The following is a 16,651-nucleotide window of genomic DNA, read 5'->3' on the forward strand; positions in this document are numbered from 1 at the left end:
TAATCGTCATAGGGAGTCAAACAATGGAAATAGAAGCGCTGTGATGTTATGTCTTTAGTCCCCTGTCTGATTTATGTCGTCGTTCTTATCGTTCATCACACACAGAGCTACATAAACAAATTCCTACCGATTCACATTTCCCATGTGTTTGCCCAGCGTTCTGTCAAGGTTTGCTTCACATAATCATGCAAATGTGTGTGTGTTCACTATTTCTATGAACATATTACAGTGTCAGACATGCGAAAAAACACACAGATGTTTGGAGGTCATATAAATTTATAGATATAGCTGTGATTTGGAACAGACTTTGCAGCGGGAATACACATATCGTATGATTCCCTATAATGTCGCTTATGTAGGCAGCAAAGAAGGTTCTCTCTCTCTCTCAGTCTCCTTTGAGCTGAGATAAGAGAAGCTTTAGTGCTCAATTGTTCTCAGTGGACGTGTAGTGACTATGATTTACAATCATTCACACACACACAAATTCACTTCAAAAAAGAGAGAAATAGAGAGAGAGAGAAAGAGAAAGGAAAGCCATCTCCGATAAGGAGGGCGTTTCGTGAAGTGTTGCATTATTAGGCACTATGGCATCCAACTAGGAAAAAATAAAATAATCTAATCATACAAATTGTGTAAACGTTTAATATTAATAGATAAAATAATGATATGATACATTAAATGAATTATCTGTTAAAGGGATACTTCACCCAAAAAATGAAAATACTGTAATCATTACTCAACTTCAAGTTGTTCCAAATACATTCTGATGAACACAAAGAAAGATATTTGGAAGAATGCTTATCACTAGACAGATCACTAGACATCAAAAAATACAACAGTAGTCAAAAGTGCCCCAGAACGGTCTACATTCTTCAAAATATCTTCTTTTGTCTTCAACAGAACAAAGCCATTATAAAGTATTTTGTGCTAGAATGGGAGTCAATGGCAAAATATGTCCGGTTATCTTCAAAATATCGTTCTCGATGTTCATCAGAATAAATACGTGTAGCCTATACACACTTGGAACAACTCAAAGGTGAGTAAGTGATGATAGAATAATATAATTTTGGGTGAAGTGTCCCAAGGTGAAGTGCATGAAGGCAGTCATGCAGAATGACATGTGAGGGAGTACTACATTTTTTGTGTTATGGTGAACTTGTCGCAGTTTGAAAAAGTGAGGATAAAGTATATGCATTTATTGTTGTTCGTTACGTATTTGTGTACACATTGGGCCTCATTCATGAAACATTTGTAAATATATGAGTAAATTCTGAGAAATTTGCATTTGCAACAGATCTTCCAGAAAACTCTCTTCCAGATTCACAAATACTTCGTATACGTCAGATTTGATACAAGAACTGAATAGAAAAGGTAAAATGTGTGTATGTTAATGAATTTCAATCACTCGTAAACAGTGGGAGCATGCACTGTCATTAAAAGTTAGCATAATCCCACATATGAATTAAAGCTATAAGCAAATAACGCATCTAGTGATGCCGTAATCCTCTAGACTTCATTCTCTGGTCTGGCTACATTATATTGTATAATATACTTATAGGTTTTATTCTTACAAATAAATTAATAAATTAATCTGTGTCCACCAAAGCGTTTTTAGCCACCAAAAATAATAAAACCTTGTGCTCTTCTGAAAACGACCAGCTGGTGGCGCCTGAGAACACTTTAGTGGGACTGCGCGTTATTCTGGAGATGCGCTGGATGGTGCGATTTGGAATATCTGCAACAGTTAGCCACTTGCCACTAGTATCTTATTTTAAAGAATATTACTTAATATGAAAATGCATTAACCATTAATGTTGACTTCTCCATTGTTGTGTATGACGGTTGGTCAATGTAGTGTTTGTCCTCCTCTTCTCCGCCGTTATTGGAAAATTTACGTCAAAACGACTTTACGGACGATTTAGGCCTACACAAAAAATCGTTCTGCTCGCGTTTCATGAACGTGGCCCTTTGAATGTAAAAATGTGTGGGCCTTTAAAAATGCTCACCGCCAGCTATATGAAGAAAGACATTTTTGAAAATCGGTATTCAAATATAAACTGATAATCAGTCATGAATTTCACATAACTATATTCGGATGGAACGTCAGAGCTCTGCCATCTTGACTCAAGAGGTAGCCGCTCGGCTTCTGTGGAAATGCGTTAGAACGCTCGTGAACTTAAACACACCTCGCTTGACGCGGTGATGCATCAACAGGCAGATTAATGGAAACACAAAGACATCTGAGAAGAAAAAGCAATGGGGATCATTCACTAATAATGTGTATAAATGGTTGTTTGCATTCTGTATGAGTCTATGTTCTTATAGTGTTTTAAAGCTGGCCAATTTTGGATTGGAAGTAGAGGGTGGAGCTGACAAGAGTGTCTTGTATCTGGTTGGCTGGAGGACTTTGACTGACAGTGAAGTAAACAACATTGAACGTATCATCTTGCTGCTGAGTCTCCATGATGTCTCGAGCAGTCTGTGGAGTAGAGACATATCAGTGCGGTGGTTATATAAATCTACAATTGACTTCACCGGTACCAGAGTTTACATCGATGACCCAATTCCAATTCCAAACGTAAAAATACAAATAATCTAAACCAAAATTGTTTAATGTCCAAATTTTCCTTAATGATACAATCTGTAACTTTTTCCTCTTGTGTCGTAGTCTCTATTTGTAACATAAGTCTGCAGGATGCTTTACACATTGATTTTTATATACTTGCTCAATGATTGATTTGTTTGTTTTTATCCAGAACATCTTCAGATTGCAGCTTTAAAATCATGACATGATCTGTAACTCTGATAATGGGATTCAGTTTATGCTATTTTAGAAGATCAATCACTCACCTTGGTACAAATGTTGATCGTATCAGCATCATGATGTTCTGGATCTGTTGCGCGAGAAAGATTTTGAGAGAGATTAAACTTTGTAGTAGAAACTATGTTTATGATTTGACGTACCCTTGGAACGGTTTGTTTCTCTGTTTTGCATGTTCATCATACAGAGCACCAGTCCAAAAGTCAGCAGCCCGGCCGGACCCATGATGAACACCATCAATAGACCTGAAAAAAACCATCAATCAGTATTCATCTCCATGACAGCTCTTCACTTTCTGTCAATTCTGTTTAAGGTCGCAGGAGCTTTGACCCGATCCCCAGCATCGTTAACGCCATCCGAAGTGGTTTATGGAACAGTTTTTTAATATCACTGTAGAAAGATTCAAAGTAGGGAGGGAAGGAGGCAGGAACAGGAAGACATTTAAACATTTAATAAAGTAATAACAGTAATAATGGTCCCTCGCAGCCGACCGCCGGTGAACAAAACATAAATACAAACATGTTCGGGCCCGGTCCTCTCTCTTCAACAGTCCGGTCGCTCGTTCTCTTATATGCTCCCAAACTCCTGCGTGATTCGAGATCGGTGCGCAGACAGCTGGCGCTCATTAACAATTACTCACCGGTCTCGAACCACGGCCCCGCCTACTCCACTACAGTCATCACAAAGTAACATGCATTTATACTGTTGGGGAGATGCTTTTTAAAAATATTGTTGAATTCTAAAGAGAAAAGATCTATGCATTCCCTGCAAACAGAGGCAAGTCCAAAAGACGTCTTTTCAACGGTGTAGATGACGCTGCATAGTCGTCCCTTAAGGAGCCAGAATGAAAGTTTTTACAACGTCTTTTTATGACGTCTTCTGAACTTGTGCTATTGTTGTCCAGGTGATCTCTATAATTGTATTGGACTGATATCACTTTTGCACCTGCAATTAATATTGAAAAAGTATTAATCCACCATTATAGTGATCAGTGTTTGCTTTAGTCGGGCTCTTGACTCTTATTTAGACCTTCATTCTATGAATCCCCTCTCAGACAATAGTGTTTTAAAACTCTTGTTTGTCATTAAAGAAAGAGGAGACGACGGGGAGTTATTGTTCTATACACAAAGTCATACTAAAGTGGTGAAGACAGTTAGATAAAACTAGATCATACATGACTGATGTTACAGGCAATGAATTAAAATGATCATGCTACCTGTTGATGAGGATAAGACGTTAATGTCGTCAGGTCTGGTAGATGTGTAAAATAAACTTCTTGGAGTCCTGTGCGAGTCTGCTTTTGTGAATGTGAGAAGATGAATGTACTTTAGAAATGCAAGTGCTTTCAGATTGATTGTATGTGTCCAGTAGGAGTCCACTGAGATGTGAGCGTGTGCATGTGCCAAACTGTGTCAATTTCATGTTACCTGTAAAAGATGTTGTGATGTCATTAGGTGCCGGAGTGAATGATCTACTCTTGGAGGTTTGAGAATCAGATGTTGTCACTGTTGTTGAAGATGTTGTAGTCCTCAGAGTCATGTGTGTGTCTGCTGTTGTGTATTAGTGCGATATTAATAAGTGAATCTGTATTTTATAGTGTAGGTCATTTACTCCAAATTTTGTGATTTTGGTTACCTTTATTTATTCTCAGAGTGATTTGAAGATATGTGTCCAAAGCAGCACTTCTGTTCACACCACACCAGTAAATCCCAGAGTCTGACTCCTGTAGATCTGTGATGGTCACCGTGAACGTGCTATTTCCGAAATCCTTCAGACTGAATCTCTTATTAGGTGACCGATCAGATGATACTAGAACATCATCATCGTTACACGGATCTTTGCAAGAATATTTCTTGTTGGTTGAAGCATGGCCATGAACACACTCAACTGTGACATGCTTTCCTTCATGTCCATGAATGTCCGTCTCATAAGTTGCTGAAATTCCAAATCCTGTTGAATGAAACATCACAGTGTTTAAAGGAAGGGTGGGTGATCCTGTCTGGAAAACTTTTTTGTCATGTTTGTTGGAAATCTCTTTACTTTGATAGCAATCAAGAAGTATAGTTTTATCAAATAATATTATTGTGTATAACAGTATTTCGTCTGTGAAAGGAGTAGAACCAAAAATCATTTGTCCAATCAAAACGTTCAGTCCGAACGCTGTGACTGGTCTGTGTAATTTTGGATTGGCCATTTTCAGCCAACGTATTTTGCATACTACTTCGCACCCTGTTCACACAGACATCATACGTCATCAGCGCGCATCGGCTGTGTCAATGTCGGACAATCGGGAACAATCAAACTTTCCTACAGAATTGATATTAAGTAAATCTACAAAAGGAAAGTCCGTTTTTGAAAAAGCAGTAACGAAAAAACGTCATGAACGAGTAAAAACTCGAATTAACATCGGTTCAATTTATACATGATGGAGACAGCTATGGCAGGCAAATGGTCTAAAAGACCATACCATGGTTGCTGTCTTTCTTTTGGACAGGTATGTACATTAATGGAATTAGTTTGTAATTCGTTACGTGGATTTAAAATTTCATATGTGTTTGGAGGAGGCGGGGCTTTGGACGGTGAATTGCATAGAGGGTGGGATTATAATTTTAGTGCTAGGAGGCTAAAATTAGCAACTTTTCAAAACTTGATATTTGAAAACCTTTTTGGTAAAGTCAATTGTTTCTGTGCTTCTCAGTGATGCATTGAAGTACAGAAGCATAACCATTATATTCCACTAAAACCAGTTTATGTTTCATACTTTACGTCACTACGGTTAGCTGGAAATTCACACCTTCAGAAATGTAGCTAGCTGCTTTTTTTGTCACATTGCATGCACAGACAGCTGTTTTCATACTGATCAGATGTCAGTGTTTGCCCCTCTTTTCATTTTTGTTTTAAAAGAGATGTTAAGTGAACAATCTGATCCGCCGATCTCAATTTATTCGCTACCCCTCCTCATTATCATTATAATTTCGGTACTTATTAAGTATTTGTGCAGTTATGCTAGTATTAGTATTGCTTGTATTGATAAAGCAATTAATGCTTATCTACATTAACATTTATTCATTTGGGAGACGCTTTTATCCAAAGCGACTTACATTGCGTTATCCTATATATTTTTACATAGGTATTTGCAATCCCCTGGGATCAAACCCACAACCAATGCTCTTACCACTGAGCCACAGGAAAGCTACAGCTATCTAAACTTTAGCTATCTAAACTTAATAAATAAAATGGAAAATCTTTACAAAACCACAAGCTCCTATCCCTACTTAAACAAAATTATAATATGGTAATGACTCACCTGCCAGACAGATCCACGCTAAAGCAAACTTCATGTTTATGTGCGTTTTAGTCGGTGTTTCATACTCCACGTCCCTACTGTTAGTAGCAGATGGAGGAAGTTCAATTTTGCTTCCTCTTTTTGGCAAAATACATGCACAGGCTGCTGTTTTCACACTGTTCAGAGGTCTTTGCATTATGCTTAGTGCATACTTCTCTTTGAGTACACAAGCTGCATTCTGCATTCTTTCTTTGCTTTCAGTCGCTACATTTAAATTTATGCATTTGGCAGACGCTTTTATCCAAAGCGACTTACATTGCATTATACTATACATTTGTTAAGTATGTGTTTAGTAAGTATGTACGTTACATTTTGAACCAACATGTCCTGAATGTGAGTCTCTATGATCTGAAATGACTTCAGAGAAACCTACAGAGAATCTTTACTCCACGCAGTCATACTTGGGTTGGGTTTGTTGTATTTGGGTATGTGTTCACACTTTGAGAATGAACCGTGAAATATTAATGAGCTTATATCTTAATATCTTCATGACCGACAGACAGGTGGACAGTTTTTGGGTTATAAAAGAAACAGAACATGTAGTTTGATATCACAGTATCCTACATCAACGACTAAAATAGTAATATAACTGATTTTAACGTTGTTTTATCAAGACGAATCATATTTTGTCTGAGTATTGTGATTGATTGAGGGTCTTTCTAGTTGACTGGTTGTCTTGGGAAAAAAAAGATTGATTGGTGTCTTTGTTAATTTATTAGCTCTCGTCCTGGGCTTATAAATTTTAAACTGGCTTGACTTTGACTTCATAATAAAGATTTAATGATTAATGATGCTATTAGAATAAAAATAAAGGCTGTGTGTGTGTGTTCGATAGGAACAGTGACAGAACTTAAATGAGTTACGACAACAAATCAAGTATTTATTCAGTCCTGTCTTAAAAATCATAAAAACACACAAAATGGTTCTAGAGTAATCATTCGTCTTCGTGTGCCGTCATTCTCTACTCTGTTACTGGCACTCATGTTCATGCAAAAATGAATATTTTATCAAACAAACTGAGCGTGTGCTTCAGATGCTTTTACTAAATGGGGAAAAATTATTCTCAGGGTGTTCTTATGAGATGATGTGCATTTCTAATGCCTGACAAATCCATTATGATAATTGAGACAACTGACACAGAGATAAGTACCAAAAATGCATGTTTATGTGGGTGCAGACAGGAACATCTATGATAATAATAAAGGGTTTTAGAGCATTTCAGACAGACAAATATGTTATAAGTTTAATAGTTAAAGGTCCAGTGTGTCATTTATAGGAGGCCGATGGGGGGAGTGAGTCGTTAGTTGCAATTCACAACCTCACCACTAGGTGCCGCTAAATTTCTTTAAATAGACCTTTAATGTTAATATTGTTGTTATAACTGAAAGTTCTGCACACATGGCATGTTTTGTTTAGTACACACAGTATATACAGTATATAAAAAAGATTTCAGCCCAAATAAATCCAGCATAAACGTTCAGATTTAGTCAAGCTTCATCACATCAGTTGGAAATTACTGAAATAAATGTGGGGAACTGTCCTGTACCCTACACATGTTAGCTGTATATTTGGCTCTGTATAGTATAAAAATGTACAGTGTATATTTGGCTCTGTATAGTATTAAAATGTACAGTGTGTGTATACTATAAAAATGTACAGCTGTATATTCAGCCGTACATTTGGCTCTGTATAGTATAAAAATGTACATTGTATATTTGGCTCTGTATAGTATTAAAATGTACAGTGTATATTTGGCTCTGTATAGTATTAAAATGTACAGTGTACATTTGGCTCTGTATAGTATTAAAATGTACAGTGTATATTTGGCTCTGTATAGTATTAAAATGTACAGTGTATATTTGGCTCTATATAGTATAAAAATTTACAGTGTCTGTATAGTATAAAAATGTACAGCTGTATATTTGGCTCTGTATAGTATTAAAATGTACAGTGTGTGTATAGTATAAAAATGTACAGTGTATATTTGGCTCTGTATGGTATTAAAATGAACAGTGTGTGTATAGTATAAAAATGTACAGTGTATATTTGGCTCTGTATAGTATTAAAATGTACAGTGTGTGTATAGTATAAAAATGTACAGCTGTATATTTGGCTCTGTATAGTATTAAAATGTACAGTGTGTGTATAGTATAAAAATGTACAGCTGTATATTTGGCTCTGTATAGTATTAAAATGTACAGTGTGTGTATAGTATAAAAATGTACAGTGTATATTTGGCTCTGTATGGTATTAAAATGAACAGTGTGTGTATAGTATAAAAATGTACAGTGTATATTTGGCTCTGTATAGTATTAAAATGTACAGTGTGTGTATAGTATAAAAATGTACAGCTGTATATTTGGCTCTGTATAGTATTAAAATGTACAGTGTGTGTATAGTATAAAAATGTACAGCTGTATATTTGGCTCTGTATAGTATTAAAATGTACAGTGTGTGTATAGTATAAAAATGTACAGCTGTATATTTGGCTCTGTATAGTATTAAAATGTACAGTGTGTGTATAGTATAAAAATGTACAGTGTATATTTGGCTCTGTATGGTATTAAAATGAACAGTGTGTGTATAGTATAAAAATGTACAGTGTATATTTGGCTCTGTATAGTATTAAAATGTACAGTGTGTGTATAGTATAAAAATGTACAGCTGTATATTTGGCTCTGTATAGTATTAAAATGTACAGTGTGTGTATAGTATAAAAATGTACAGTGTATATTTGGCTCTGTATGGTATTAAAATGAACAGTGTGTGTATAGTATAAAAATGTACAGTGTATATTTGGCTCTGTATAGTATAAAAATGTACAGTGTGTGTTTTGTTTAAGACATGAGGGACAGTATTATATATGGATGTGTTTGATGACATCAAAGTTTTTGAAAGCTCATGTCAACGTGTCTGTTTCTCTGACAATGTTTCTAATATTTGTTTTTCCTGCCCCCTTCTCTGCCCGCCGGTCACTACACACTTTAGTTCATCAGAGTGAAATTAATTGAATTTACTTCTGTGGACTGCGCACAATCTTTTAATCCTCTTAAAGTGAACAAAGAAATAAAATCACAGCACACAGTGTGACTGACTCGGCTCTCATTTTTTTGAGAATGAGAATGTAAACGCTCTTCATGCATAAGGGGGCCATGCTCAATATTATAATGAAGTGCAATAATTGTTTTGAGGACAGAGTACTTTACATTTCAGGTGTCTGCAATGTACCACATATAAAATAAATATAATATTATAAATAGTCACATTTACTTTTGTTTGAGAAAATGTTGGGATCAAATCAAGAGTTTGTTTACATTAAGCATGAAATTGACCATCTTTGACACGACACCGTTTTTTTATGTCTCTCTTATTGTCAGACAGACAGAAAGATAGATACATTAAGAGGAAACTTTATCTGTAGGGTTAGTCATGAAATTCTGACTCAGTAAGCAGAACATTGACGCAGATGTGTGATGATGCTGCTCGTGTCCTTCAGGATCTCTTTTCAGCTTCGCAGAGGATTGAAAAGCAGAACAAAAGATGTCATGTGACTGAACAGTGAGTTTACACTGTAAGAATGTAAAAGTCTTCACCCGGAAGGACGTTAATATATGATATGTGTGCTATTATTAAATGCCAACAAAGACCGAGGAAACATTATGCCAATTTAATGTAAATTATTCAATTATTTTCTTGATTTTCTAAAATAAAACGATATTTTTCAGATTTCTTTGTTTTATTCTTTAATTATGAATATATTACATTTTATTGCATACGGCATAGAGTGTTTTCTGTTGAATGAGTAGTTGAGTACTACGGTTGCGTGCATGCGTAACTGTACAGTAAACATTAAAGTGAACAAGTTTAAGGTGCTGAAGGCAGGACTGCAATTCCCAGCATGCACTACCGTTTCACTTTGCTGTTTATTTACACAAGTGTGTTTGTTGTCTTTGGTGACATTGTCAGTAGGTCTTTTGTCAGATGTTAAAGTAATGAACAGTTGAGCAATAAAAAATCCTCCCATTCAGTTTCATCTCCCATCTGAGGATTTTTCAAGATTCATGAGTCTATGTTGGTTATTTGACGGCTATGAGGGCAACCATGTGAAAACTACAGTAATGTGATGCCCCCTGTGGGCTCCATCAGGCAACTGCATGGTAAGTAAGTCTTTACCTACATGTACTATATTACACAGGCATCTTAAATTAAATTCCTTAATAACACATTTGAAAAAATAAAATATGTAACAAAATATGTATATAGAAATATGTGTGTATAGGTCTAGACACATTATTTAACACAACAAATTGTCTATAGTTACTTCTGTTTCTTAAATTCTTCTTGGAACAGATTCTGTGCACTGAAACGTCTTTTGCATGCAGTTTGGGCAGACACATATTTTATGCAAATTACAGTTCTGTGCGCCGAGCTGGTTGGCTGGACAGTCCTGTCGCACATGTCCGGTGCCTCGCAAACTTTCTGCAGGCCCTAATGCATGCAAATGACACAAGAACAGAATCCTTCAGAATTCGAGAATTATTTGGCTGACATTCACCTTTTCGACTGTATGACCTAAACTCGCTCGGTAAGTTCGGATAAAACCACTTAACTCAAGCCTGGAAGTTGGTGGATTCCGTGTTGACCGGTGGACTTTATTATCACCCCATTTTAAAAGGCGATGGGCAGTAGGTGCAGCAAAGAAATATGCGAGATCTGCAAGGAAAATTGCAATAATGGATGCACGTGCCATTGTCATCAAACCACAGGTCATCACCCCTGTAACTGCGACTGCGGCTTCCCAGCGTTCTGTGAGATCTGTGAATTCTGTACCGACTGCTTCCCCGGATGCTGTGATATTTTGGAAATGTTTATACAATGTTGTACCGAGAGGTGAGTGGATTGAATCTCTCCTTCTTTATTCTGTTTCCAGAATGTGAAACATTTTTGTTCATGTTTGTTTTAATAGATAATGACATATGTGTGTTAAGGTCACAAGTGACAAAAAACAAGTTGGAATGATACAATTCAGTCTTGTATTTTTTGTCTAAAGCGTTTAATCTGTCCTGATGAAATGGCTATCTGGAGAGGATATGATGCAGTCAGCAGAAGCTTCACCTCATTTGAAGGAACATTAAAGACAACAAACGATAAGATCTCAACATTTCCTAAATAAACATCAAGATGCTCCCGAGTGTCGGCACAATGGTTGAAATGATCATTTTGAAGTGTGGATAATATTCAAAGGTCAAGAAACTGCGTTTTTATACATGGTTTCAAAATGGCTGAGCATGCAAATGTTGCACTGAATGTAAAAAAATACGATTTTGTTGTTCAATTGCTGTTTATAAAACAGCTCATGTTCTTCAAGCTCTTATATTCATATCTACGGAATTCACACCTGTTGAATGTTGAATCTCAGAAGAGATGTTTCTTCCTGTTCTTAATGGAAAATTCTGGCATGCTGACAGTTGCAATAGGAATGAACTTTAGGAAAATGCGTTTTCACTTCAGCGCTTGTAACAGTAGGGTATATGCAACAATTGCACAACAATACATGTTTAACTACACGTTGTTCAAAGACTGTTATGATCACTTTTCTTAAGTCTGAACACAATGAAGGTAAATCTAAGCTCTTCAACCAAAATATCAGCTTTAGATAATAAACTGTCTAAAATGTTTTCCCAATAGATTTACATCATTAGTGGCAAACTGGTTTTACAGGAATTCGTAAATATTTTACGAGATGGCAAATTCGTATGAATTCTTACATGTGAATCGTAAAACGAAAACAAAACTGACTCCTGTCCCTAAAACTTAAAGGATTGATCGAATTAATACAATTAGCCACATCATAAAATAGTTACGCTTTGGAAGAATGTCCTGCGTATTACGCAATCATTTTGTTGTTTGCTCATTTCCCCCCTATGTGTGTCGAGGGGGTTTGTGCTACTGTAAATATTGTATATATGTATTTCATTTCACTTTGTAAATAATAAATGACTTGATTCTTGCACTTTATTTGTCACTTTTTGTTCCAGCACACAAGTAGTTCCTATCATGAAATCTTTCCAGGAGCTCATTGGTTAGAGCATGGCGCTAACTAAACAAGGTCGTGGGCTCGATCAAAGGAGACAGCACATACTTAGACACAAATGTCTAGTTTAATGCAAGGTGGATAAAAGCGTCTACCAAATGCATACATGTAAATGACACGTAAGCCAGGTCAACTTGCTGTCCTGCAGAGTTTAATTCCAGATTAAATCAAACACGTCTCACCGTCAAGTATTCCTGAAGACATAGATTACGTATTCAGGTGTGTTGAAGCTAAACTCTACTGGACGGCAACCCCAGATGAATACATGTAAATGTGATGTAAATAGACGTCAACCCTTCAGTTGACCAGCCCTGCCCGCAAATCTGTTTTAGGTCCTAATGCATCATCCAGAATGAAGCTTTGTAGCCACGATAGAAGAACAAAACAATTCTTTACACTTGGTTATACATCTAAAGTTGTACAGATGACACTTTCGGTCATAAATGGCATCAGATAATGTGCTTGAATTGCAGGTGAGCTCTACATGACGGACCGGAGGATTTAAATCTTGTTCCAGCTGCTGACCTTGTTGCTGATCTGAGATCAGTTCAAAAGTGTGGGTGTGTCTAACTCAATGACTCAGTCTGGCGCTAGACAACGCTTCCGAGAAAACGTCTTGGTTACTTTAAAAACGTTCTGTATGTGGGGATAAATGAGGAACGAATACTAGCCTAAAGAAAGATGAATAGCAATGTAATACGCTTCTCCCTCAGACTCTGCACGAGTGTACATATGAATGTTTCGCTATCTTCATGATGACTGATCATTGAAACACATCCTGTTTGGATGAGTTGATTACTTATTGTGGAAGTTTATTGTGGAAGCAATTCGGACTCTTGAGCGTGAGGTAGGGGAGACTGGGGACGGTTGAAACATGGTTATTCCTCCGGTCCGAAATGAGCTAGAGTGATGATGCTCATACGATAACTCTCAGCTTCACCCTTCTGGGAAAAATCTGACACATGTGACCATTCCTTCTAGCCAAACCAAATTTCAAGTTGAAAAATTATTTTTCAAACTGGTTGTTTGAACCATTATACATTTATATCATTTTTGCTTCTAATTGGCACTGCTACCAAGTGTAAAGCTATTCTGTCTAGCTAGAACAGTAATTTGTTGTAAACAGGGTTGTTCTGATTCTCTTAGGGCCTTATCGTGAACCCGATGCTATGGAGCGCAAGTGTTTTAGCTAGTTTCAGCCCAACGCAGCTTCCAGTCTTGCACTGCGTTGTTGAAAGTAGCAAAGGCATTTGCGCTCATTTAGGCGTGCTGGTCTAAAAAATAGATGTTTTCAGGCTTCATCTTTGGTGCATTGCTATGAACTGAAAATAGACTGATTGCGCCAAAGACCAACTCAAACTTGGTCTAAAGTCACACCACAATATTTATTTTCTTATTTAAAGAGGGTTTTTGTAGAAAATGCGCCTCTGGGTGGGTCCACAACGCGCTTTAACTTTACTTATTACACAGAGGGAAGCGCAGCAGCACATATACCTGCCAAAAAAAAAAAATATTACAATGTAAAGGATTATTATTGTGTACATTAAGTAAAAATCCGGCTTGTCCTGTAGATGGTCTGGTCGCGCACTTTAACCTCACGCACGAGCAGATGCGTTTTTAGTCTGAGACTCTGATCGATTAAAAGTGTGTTTTTTGGGTGTAACGTGGAGTAAACCAATCTCATCTCTCATTTCCTATAAGAGCCAGTTGCGCTTACGCTATGGCGGTTTCACTATTTAGACCACGGAATTCACAAGAACAACGACTGGTTTCCTCTCTCCTCCAGAGAGGAAACGCATTTCCTTTTACTTTTAGACGGATTTGTATCTTTATGTACACTATAATAACCTTTACAATGCAAATCCTTTACATGTAAAAATGAAACAATAAAATCTGCTAAATCAAAACAAAATGTTCTTCCACTATTTACAACAGATAAAGGCTAAAGAAAACTCAATTTGAAAACAAAGTTCAACAGGCCGACTAATACAAACACTGATCACCATAATGCTAACTCATCAAAACACATCAACCTGTGTACATTGTGATCAAGAACTTGTGAATGTGTGACAGAAATGAATTGTAAGTGGTTTGTAAGTGGAGATGGTAATAGTGTTGGAGTTGTTTAAAGGTGAGATCTTGACAGATATAGATGTTGTGTTTCTGTTGCTTTTTTCTGTGGTTCTTCACTGTTAAAATGTTATTTAAATTGTGAAATAGTTAGTTTACTTCTTTTTATAGCCTACACTACTCTCTCACACTCGTGACCTTTATTTATACACAAATTTATCCTGTAACAGTTTAGTTCGAAGGGATGCACGAGTGTATTCACAGAACTGCCCCACAGACAGTATAACACATGTTACTACCGCTTACAAGTATAGTTTCGGGGTTCAGCACTGCGCTTTATTCTTCAGTCCGTATGACAGATTTTACATTATCAACTGGCAGCACACTTTTTCCATAAACTCATATTCAGTGTCGTGGCTAATATTTAAACACACACAAAGAGCCTACAAACATAAAACATAGTCTATTTATAATGTTATACCTGTATGTTAATCATGCGTAGATAATTATTTCGTTATTTCTTCTTGAGAGCAGGAAACGTTCTGTGTGTGTAAAAGAGATATATAGCGAAAACTGAGAATGGGGAAGTGGTCAATATAACGGTGCATGCAAAGCATTAGTTGGCAAAGCATTCCTTCAGGGTGTTTTCTACAAAATACTATTTTTAAATGTTAAGATTATTGTGAAAAATATTATTTTTAATAGCTTAGAATTTATTTACAAATTAATACTTTGTAAAAATGAAGCACAAAAAAATGAACGTAGGTTGTAATAATAACAATCATTCAAATAAATACATTTTAATTCCAGCATTACGAATGTGACATACAGTATGTGACATATTGCCTTTTTGTTACCAATATACTGAACCATTTACTTATATTTGACTAAACCCTTGTTGATTGAGTTCAAACATCACAAATATCAGTCTATCTATGCATTTTCTATTAAATAAAAGAGATAAATATGGATGTGACAAGTTTTTTGGGAGACGGCAACTTTGAAGGGATTTTTGTGAATTCAAATACACAAACCTGAAGCTATTACCCAACAATTGGAGAAGGTATGACTCTTTATAAACATAAATTAGTTTGTTTATTTTCAAGTGCTCTTTTATGAGGAATGTGTATAGTTATGGATGTGACAATCCTGAAAATTGCACTTATCTGACATTGAAAAATCATTCAATAAAAATAAAACAAATACTTTTAAACTCGGAGACCTCATGGGTTATTGAACCACCAAAGGTCGATATCTGTGCTTTTCGTAAGAACCTTTGGTAAAACTTTTTTTTCATGGTTAGGTTGACATTTTACCGGAATTGTCTATTGTCTGTATTCACTTTGAAACTAAACAATTGCATTTGGATTTTTTTCAGAAGTAGCAAAGCGGTTTCCCCCAAATCATGTGGTTAAGTAGGATGGTAGTGTTTTTTTATTTCCTGTTATGGAAACATTACACAGTTCTGATTGGCTGACACTTGTGTGCCGTCAGAATAAGATCAGGGTGCTTACTATAAAAATCCTCACCCAACCGTTATTTACAGAGAACGTGAATCAAGGGATTACTTTTCACATTCAGGTTTGTCTTCATTTTATAATATAACATTTAGAACAAGCAAACAATTCATATATATATATATATATAGTCTATTGGAAGTATTTCTTATTTTATTTATTTTTGCTTAATTTGCATAATTTGGATTGCCTCTGTTATTCAATAAATATTTGATCCAAATAAAATGTATGTAGGGCTACATCTAAAACATTCTCACATATACTAATAATACATTTCCATTGTTAACCTTTTGTTTCTAGCTGTTCTCCTCTCTAGCTTCCTGTGGTTATTTGTGTTTAAGCTCTGTCTGAAGAGATTGTTTCTATTTTCAGTGTTTAGCATTGCAGCCAATCGTGCTGCAACTGATGGACAGCGAGCATGGACTCGATAGAATGTTATAATGACCATTTTATTTATAAATGTAAACTATAATGGTCTCGTTTGGTCTCTACTGGTATAATATACTTTATGTTCTATTGTGGAATTGTATCTAGTTGCGGGTGCCAAAAGAACATCATCAAAAATACCTGAATCTTCTTATATAGATGTTTTAATATTACACTGCATAAGACCAGTATTTATATTTGGACAGTATAAATATTGTTTACAGATACTGTAAGATCTTTGTATTGCTGTTATAATGACTCTGAAGTCTAATTCTTTTTCTGTTTCAGTGAAGAAGAAACAGTCACAGGACCAGAAGGAAAGGAAACAAGACCACTAGCAGCAACACAAGTATGGAGACAAGCACCACAGATGCTAT

General features: G+C 36.1%; 1 protein-coding gene across 4 annotated transcripts; it reads right to left on the reverse strand.

Annotated features, from left to right (window-relative positions):
* Positions 1 to 271: 271 nt before the first annotated feature.
* LOC130409088 (CMRF35-like molecule 5) lies at positions 272 to 6,210 on the reverse strand. 4 transcript variants are annotated; one of them, XM_056732741.1, is made up of 7 exons: positions 6,129 to 6,210; positions 4,457 to 4,771; positions 4,249 to 4,368; positions 4,038 to 4,118; positions 2,965 to 3,066; positions 2,851 to 2,894; positions 272 to 2,479 (listed from the first exon to the last, which is right to left on the reverse strand). In XM_056732741.1, exons 1-7 carry the CDS (start codon positions 6,160 to 6,162, stop codon positions 2,330 to 2,332), a joined length of 846 nt encoding a protein of 281 aa, XP_056588719.1. In that variant the 5' UTR covers positions 6,163 to 6,210; the 3' UTR covers positions 272 to 2,329. The 4 variants fall into 4 exon arrangements, with proteins under 4 accessions (XP_056588719.1, XP_056588711.1, XP_056588702.1 ...); XM_056732733.1 differs by having other exon boundaries at positions 4,038 to 4,115; positions 4,249 to 4,371; XM_056732724.1 differs by having other exon boundaries at positions 4,249 to 4,371.
* Positions 6,211 to 16,651: the final 10,441 nt, after the last annotated feature.

Source organism: Triplophysa dalaica, chromosome 2 (genome assembly GCF_015846415.1).
Source record: "Triplophysa dalaica isolate WHDGS20190420 chromosome 2, ASM1584641v1, whole genome shotgun sequence".
NCBI lineage: Eukaryota > Metazoa > Chordata > Actinopteri > Cypriniformes > Nemacheilidae > Triplophysa > Triplophysa dalaica.